The sequence below is a fragment of the Phocoena sinus genome, chromosome 15 (assembly GCF_008692025.1).
Source record: "Phocoena sinus isolate mPhoSin1 chromosome 15, mPhoSin1.pri, whole genome shotgun sequence".
NCBI classification, from domain to species: domain Eukaryota; kingdom Metazoa; phylum Chordata; class Mammalia; order Artiodactyla; family Phocoenidae; genus Phocoena; species Phocoena sinus.
Genome location: NC_045777.1, coordinates 5,418,052 through 5,425,341, shown reverse-complemented (window position 1 = coordinate 5,425,341; position 7,290 = coordinate 5,418,052). Strand labels below are relative to the sequence as shown.

Sequence of the window (7,290 nt, the reverse complement as noted above, 5' to 3'; positions counted from 1 at the left end):
AATTAGGTCAGACAATTGCCAACAGCCGCACACCATCCCGTTGCATTTGGGGGTGTTCTTCCCGTTGGCCTTTGACTGTGGGGTGATACCTCACCACTGTCTCGTTCTACCAACCAGCAGCGGTCCGTACACAAGACGTACTGCCAAAAGCCCTGAGGTCCCCCCAAGCCGGTGCTCTGTCCCACCTGCCTGTCAGAGGGAGGGCCTGTGTTTTGCATCCGCAGGGGACTGGGTCAGAGTTTCGTCAATCAGAAGTTGTGTAAGGCTTTGCCACGGCTGGGCCAGGGGCCGGAGGCCTCCAGCACTCATTAACAACTATCTGTTCAATGATTATCTCCCTGGGGTTTATTGTGGTGAGCCGGGCCAAAGCACAACTGACCGTGGCTGTGATCCAAAGACCAGCCCCTGACGTCAAAGATGAGCCTCCCTGGGTGTGGCTGAGGGGCTGGACCTCTGTCCTTCATGGAATTTAAAGCCAGGAAGTTCTGCCCCCAAACACCAGACAGGGCCTTCCCACTGGGAATGCACCCTTACCCGCGGGAAGAGCCTTGAAAGAGACCTTTGGGTCCCTGATCCGGATCGTCCAAAGAGAAGAAAGGTAGGTAGGGCTGTTCGTTTATGTCTCTCACAAACTGCAGTGCTAACAGGAACTGGCTTTCTTTTTTCCTCCCAGCCCCGACTGTCTGGCGAGGTGCAACCCGGACAAGGCGCGTGGAGTTGGGGGGCATCCGTGGTTGTTTTTGTTCAGGAAGCCTGTGCTTTTTCTATGGCAGGAAACTTGGCGCCCGTGCCCCTCAGCCCAGCCCCGCAGAGATGCCTCCCCAGCTCTCAGGTGGTCTCAGCTACTCAGCCAAAGTTGTCCAGGGCACCCTGGACAGCCTGCCCCAGGCCGTGAGAGAGTTCGTGGAGAGCAACGCCAAGCTGTGCTGGCCCGACCAGATCCACATCTGCGACGGCTCCGAGGATGAGAACAGGCAGCTGCTGGGCCGCATGGAGGAGGAGGGTGTGATCAAGAGGCTGAGGAAGTATGACAACTGGTGAGCACAGCCTCGGGCCCTTCCGCACCGCCCAGGGTGCAGGTGGGGAAGTGGTGGAGGAGGGCCTTGGGCAGGGCCGGGCCGGGCCGGGGCTGTGTGGTTTGCAGACTCTTGAAAAGCTTAGGAAAAGAGCCAGAACCACAGAAACTTAATTTCATGACGTTCGCAGAGCAGCCCAGGTCGTCAAAGAGGGGGCGCATGCGAACGCTGTCTGCAAACTAGGTCCCCGATCCAAAGGAAGGTCGGACAGTCCCTGTCCTAACAGACTAGCTCCTGGTCTAGTGTGTGTCTCCCTGACTGTGTCCCCGGCGGCATGGCTGTGTCCACATTGACGGAGCATCGCTAGCGCGCTGGGCACCGGCCAGGTGTGGGGAGAAAGTGATGATGAATAACTGGTCCCTTCGTGAATGGCGCGGGGCTGAGGGTGTCCAGGGCGCAGGTGCCGTGCAGAGCAGCAGCCCTTCCTCTCCAGTCCTCACCTGTGTAGTTTTGCCTTTTGCAGTTGGTTGGCTCTCACTGACCCCAGGGATGTGGCCAGAATTGAAAGCAAGACGGTTATCATTACTCAAGAGCAAAGAGATACAGTGCCCATCCCCAAAACCGGCCTCAGCCAACTGGGTCGCTGGATGTCCGAGGAGGATTTTGAGAAAGCGTTCAATGCCCGATTTCCAGGGTGCATGAAAGGTGAGTGAAACGTTTATTTGAGCAAAATGTCAGCGAACCTTTTATTATTGCGTCTCTGCCCTAATGTTACTCATCATAGAACCTTTTCTTATTGCGTCTGTCCTCATGTTACTCGTCATAGAAACTCCCCCGGCCCCAGAGAGCCTTACATTCCACATGTGAACTCGGCCGCGAATTGAAAATGTACATCTCAGTTCTGGTTTTATAGACTGTCTTATACGACCAGGAAAACGCTTTCTACACATGTGGACTTAGATAGCTTGGTGGAACCCAACTGCACATTTATGAAAACTCTTTGATTTTGGAGTTCTGGCCACTTTTCAGTGGACTCTGCTAACTCGGGGGCACTGGTGGCAAGCAAGGCGTGATGTTGTCAGAGGGGGAATCTTGGGAAGGGTCCACCGAGGGAAACAGTGGTGGTTGTTTGTGAGCCCGGGGTCATTTCTAACCGCTTCCCACCCGGCCCCGCAGGTCGCACCATGTACGTCATCCCATTCAGCATGGGGCCCCTGGGCTCGCCTCTGTCCAGGATCGGCATTGAGCTGACAGATTCGCCCTACGTGGTGGCCAGCATGCGTATCATGACGCGAATGGGCACGCCCGTCCTGGAAGCGCTGGGGAACGGGCAGTTTGTCAAGTGCCTCCACTCCGTGGGGTGCCCTTTGCCTTTAAAAAGTAAGCATATTGTTTCAAAATCAAAAGCTAGAACTGAAAAAAAACAAAAAGCAAAAAGCAAGCTTCGGCTTAAACCCAGGCGGGGACGGTGCACACTGATGTGGGCGTGTCCTCCCATGCAGAGCCTTTGGTTAACAACTGGGCCTGCAACCCGGAGATGACACTCATCGCCCACCTGCCCGACCGCAGAGAAATCATCTCCTTCGGGAGTGGGTACGGCGGGAACTCGCTCCTTGGGAAGAAGTGCTTTGCTCTCAGGATGGCCAGCCGGCTGGCCAAGGAGGAGGGGTGGCTGGCAGAGCACATGCTGGTAAGAAGCAGGAAATTCTAAATGTGCGCTGTAGAGGGTCGGGCAGAGGAGGGGAAGTGGCGAACCCCTACCGCTTCAGAGTTCCGACCGTGCTCCAAGGACAGGTCTAGAAATTCCATCAGTGATGATGATGGAGACACCCTCCTAGACTAAAGCGTGCACCTCTGGGGCAGAAAGGAACGAAGTGCTTAAGGAGAAATCTTGCCTCCAACAGATTCTGGGCATAACCAACCCCAAGGGCCAGAAGAAGTACTTCGCGGCTGCCTTTCCCAGCGCCTGCGGGAAGACCAACCTGGCCATGATGAACCCCACCCTCCCAGGGTGGAAAGTAGAGTGTGTGGGGGATGACATCGCCTGGATGAAATTTGACCAACAAGGTGACTCTTTTAGGCCCAAGTGTTGATGATAATAATTGAAGCTAAGTGAAGTTTTGGCTTTCAGAACGTACCAAATTCTCTTGAATCCACAGTGTTTGGATTTTTAATTCATTTATTTCAGTTCTTGCAAAAGCTCAGACAGATGTATCCCATCAGCATTCTTTAATCTCATATCAAATCTGGATTGAAATGGGACCCTATATTGCTCTTTGTTTGTATAATAAATTGATTAAAATAGCTTGCTGGGGGGCTTCCCTGGCGGTCCAATGGTTAAGGCTTCACCCTCCAGTGCAAGGGGTACAGGTTCGATCCCTGGTTGGAGAGCTAAGATCCCACATGCCTTCGGGCCAAAAACCCAAAATATAAAACAGAAGCAATATTGTAACAAATTCAATGAAGACTAAAAAAAAAAAAAAAAAAAAGCTTGGTGGGAAACTGGTGAGGAAGAAAGCATCAGAGTTGACTGATAATGCTGGGATGAGAAAAGAGAAATAGATTCTAGGCAGGAGGATAAAAATAAAAGACTTGAGAGTTTGGTACAGAAATTAGCCTGGCAAGGTATAAGAATATATGTTATGCTTTGCTTGGTATTTACTTCTACTACCTGGTTTAAAACTTTCCAGGTAACTTGCGGGCCATCAACCCAGAGAACGGGTTTTTTGGTGTTGCTCCTGGAACCTCTGTGAAGACAAACCCCAATGCCATCAAGACCATCCAGAAGAACACCATCTTCACCAACGTGGCCGAGACCAGCGATGGGGGCGTTTACTGGGAAGGCATTGACCAGCCACTGGCCTCGGGCATCAAACTCATTTCCTGGAAGGGCAAGGAGTGGGACCCCAAGGATGGTAAGCGCCCCCCCCCCCGGGAGGCCTGGGGCCCCAGCCCACGGGTGTGTGTGTCGGGCCAGGCGCTCAGGGCCTCTCCTCTCTTGCTGCTGTAGGGGAGCCTTGCGCCCACCCCAACTCGCGGTTCTGCACCCCTGCCAGCCAGTGCCCCATCATTGACCCTGACTGGGAGTCTCCGGACGGCGTGCCCATCGAGGCCATCATCTTCGGAGGGCGCCGACCTGTTGGTGAGGCTCCCCTGCATTCGGGCTGGGGAGCGGGGGATGTGGCACACTCTCCCCTTGGCCGTGACCCTGTCGGAGGGTGTCAGGGACGCAGAGCTTCCTTTCCAAAATGGCAGGGTGATGATTAAGCTCCAGCCTAGAACGTACTTCCTGGCCGCCTAGAGCTTCTGGATCCTTGGTCCTGTGATGCCGCCCCCAGACTGACTTTGGCTGCGTGGCCTCCTGCTGTAACTTGACGTGGCGGCATCTGCCCTTAGCTCTGGGGATGCAGAATTAGCTCAGTTAGAAAGACAACACACAGCTGTGTCTTTCCATCTGTGAGACAGCATCGCCGGCCGAGGGGTCCGGGTGTCAAGGCCTGTAAAGAACGCTTCTTTCTCCTGCTAAAGGTGTCCCTCTGGTCTATGAGGCTCTCAGCTGGCATCATGGCGTGTTTGTGGGTGCGGCCATGAGGTCGGAGGCCACGGCAGCGGCAGAACACAAGGGTGAGTCTGGCCAGAATCTGGAGCCGCCGAGAAGGGCGATGGACTGCTCTGTCTCTGTCTCTGTGTCTCTGTCTCTCTGTGCCTCTTTGCCTCTGTGTCTCTCTCTCTCTCTGTGCCTCTCTGTCTCTGCATGTCTGTCTTTGTCTCTCTCTGGCTCTGTTTCTCTATCTCTGTCTCTGTGTCTCTGTCTCTGTGTTCCCTCTCTGTCTCTGTCTCCCTGTAGAGAGGTAACCTGAGAAAGCCAAGTGGCCATGCCAACAGTAAATGTGCCAACAGCGTCCTCTGAGGCATCATTTACCAACAGAGCCCCTCTGTTAACAGGCAAAGTCATCATGCACGACCCCTTCGCCATGCGGCCCTTCTTCGGCTACAACTTCGGCCAGTACCTGGCGCACTGGCTCAGCATGGCCCAGCGCCCCGAGGCCAAGCTGCCCAAGATCTTCCACGTCAACTGGTTCCGGAAGGACAAGGCCGGCAGGTTCCTCTGGCCGGGCTTCGGCGAGAACTCCAGGGTGCTGGAGTGGATGTTCAACCGCGTTGGAGGGGAAGGGGGCGCCAAGCTCACGCCCATCGGCTACATCCCCGACGAGGACGCCCTGGACCTTCGGGGCCTGGGGGACGTCAGCATGAAGGAGCTCTTCCACATCTCCAAGGAGTTCTGGGAGGAGGAGGTGGAAGACATCCAGAAGTACCTGGAGGGGCAGGTGAACGCCGACCTCCCCCACGAGATCGAGAGCGAGGTCCTGGCCCTGAAGCAAAGAATCAGCCAGATGTAGTCACACCCCAGACCTCACCTGGTCCTCCGCCTCCAGTCCGTACAGTGCAAGCGAGAGAGCGAGAGAGAGCGAGAGCGAGAGAGAGAGAGAGGGAGAGAGGGATGGGGCTTCCTGAGTTCTCACTACTTGCAGCACCGCAATGACCGCACCCAGAGGCCGATCGAAAGACACCCCTTAATTTTTCCGATAAGACCACAACAGAGTAAGGCTAGTCACTGATGAGGCTGTGGAGGGAAATCTCGGCAGGCTCCAGAGTCCACTATGCGATGCACCTTTGTTCAGCTTAGGGACACTCAGGCTCAGAGTCTTTTTCTGTTCCTTCTCTTTAGTTGTATCAGTTAGCCGGAATGCACAGAAGAAGATACTTGAGCTGTATATATGTGTATGTGTGTGTGTGTCTGTCTGTCTGTGTACTGTTGCCTAAAGCACATTTAATAACTCTGGAAAAATCTTGGGCAAGATTACCTACTAGTAGTTGCTAGAAAGCGATGTTGCTTTGTTATTAATATGTGTGTTTAAATTATTTTTATATACCGTAGTTCCTTACCTCTACATAATTTCAACGTTTTCCTTTAACACTTCTTGGAAAAAAAATCACAAAATAAACTTTTATAGAAAAGATGGATGTGTTTGCTTTGTTTTTCTTATTTGAACCACCACAAACAGGGAACTCTGATGAAGCCCTTTGTGATGGAATCCCCCGCAAGGAATGCCCTAACCCCTGACGGAGGGGTGAGGTGGGGTTGGAGGGGGCAGGACAGAGCCAGGTGGGGAGGTGTGAGCAGAGAGAATGCCACCCAGAGGTGACACGGTGCCACACAGTTAACCACTGGTTAGTGCCTAGAAGCCACTAGTTAGTGTCCTTGAACAATCCCACAAACCTTTCAATGGTGGATCCTGTGTAACTGGAACAGGAACGTTTCAAATGTGCTTTTTGACAAAACCTTGGGTCTGGGGGCTCGGCTTTCCACAAGAATTATATCGTGGCTAACTTCACAGGTTTTTGTCAATAAATACTTTTTTTGAGCAATGCTTTTCTCCACCATCATCCATAGGGGAAGAGAGTAGAGAGAAAAATGTCCTTCAGAAGAAACGGCAAAAGGGCTCTCCAGGCATTGACGGAGCACCTTCTGTATACAGAGTGTCGTGCCATTGGTGGGCTCACAAGGGGCTGCCTCAAGCCCTCCGCTGGTCCCTCTGTTCCAGATGTTCGTTTATCGGGTCCTCCGGGCAATCCGAACGAACCACACACTGGACGGGGCCCGCGCATTCTGTGGATGCACAGGGCCTTCTCCGGTTGCCGTTCTCCTTTCTGGGCCGGCTCTCCCGCTCAGCACACCCCAGCCGTGCGTGTTCTCAGGGGGGTCAGGACGCCTTGGCTTTGCTCGCCGCCACAGCTCACAGACTCGCTGGTTCCCCAGAAGTCCTCTGTGCCTTGCAGGCACCACGTGGAAGGTCAAGCTGAGATCCCCCCCTATTTTATAGGTCGGGAAACCGAGGTCAGACGGGTCCGTCGGGGCTGGGAAACAGCAGCCAGAGTTTTCTTCTCCTTTAAGGCGTTGAGAGCTGCCGGGGCTCTGCCCACAAAGTGTCAAGTTCTGATAGCAAAACCACTGATGGGAAAAACCATTTAACTCAATTAAACGCTATCTGCTGTATTAATTTAAATCAGTGGCTTTCAGACTTGTTTTTCCTTTTCGCTGCAGAACACTCGCTTGACATGTACTCTGACTCAGAAACCCAGCAGCTAAGGGAGACACAACAGGAGGCTGGGTGGGTGTCGGGACCCAGGCCCCCCTGGCTTCCTTTTTTCCACCCCCTGAGGCAGTTCCTTGGACCCCTGAGAGGCACTTCCAGGATATAGCGTGGGCACC

The 7,290-nt window shown here is 53.7% G+C and overlaps 1 protein-coding gene across 1 annotated transcript; it reads left to right on the top strand.

Moving 5' to 3' along the window:
* Positions 1 to 487: 487 nt before the first annotated feature.
* PCK1 (phosphoenolpyruvate carboxykinase 1) lies at positions 488 to 6,039 on the top strand. Its single transcript, XM_032606926.1, has 10 exons — positions 488 to 598; positions 774 to 1,037; positions 1,540 to 1,721; positions 2,193 to 2,396; positions 2,519 to 2,706; positions 2,921 to 3,083; positions 3,707 to 3,931; positions 4,027 to 4,158; positions 4,545 to 4,640; positions 4,962 to 6,039. Exons 2-10 carry the CDS (start codon positions 814 to 816, stop codon positions 5,414 to 5,416), a joined length of 1,869 nt encoding a protein of 622 aa, XP_032462817.1. The 5' UTR covers positions 488 to 598; positions 774 to 813; the 3' UTR covers positions 5,417 to 6,039.
* Positions 6,040 to 7,290: the final 1,251 nt, after the last annotated feature.

Bases quoted from the DNA above. Each gene is read 5' to 3' on its own strand.
- PCK1 (XM_032606926.1), top strand. From the start codon at position 814: ATGCCTCCCCAGCTCTCAGGTGGTCTCAGCTACTCAGCCAAAGTTGTC. The intron at 3,084-3,706 runs GTGACTCTTTTA...AAAACTTTCCAG, and splicing joins GATGAAATTTGACCAACAAG to GTAACTTGCGGGCCATCAAC. The intron at 3,932-4,026 runs GTAAGCGCCCCC...TTGCTGCTGTAG, and splicing joins GGAGTGGGACCCCAAGGATG to GGGAGCCTTGCGCCCACCCC.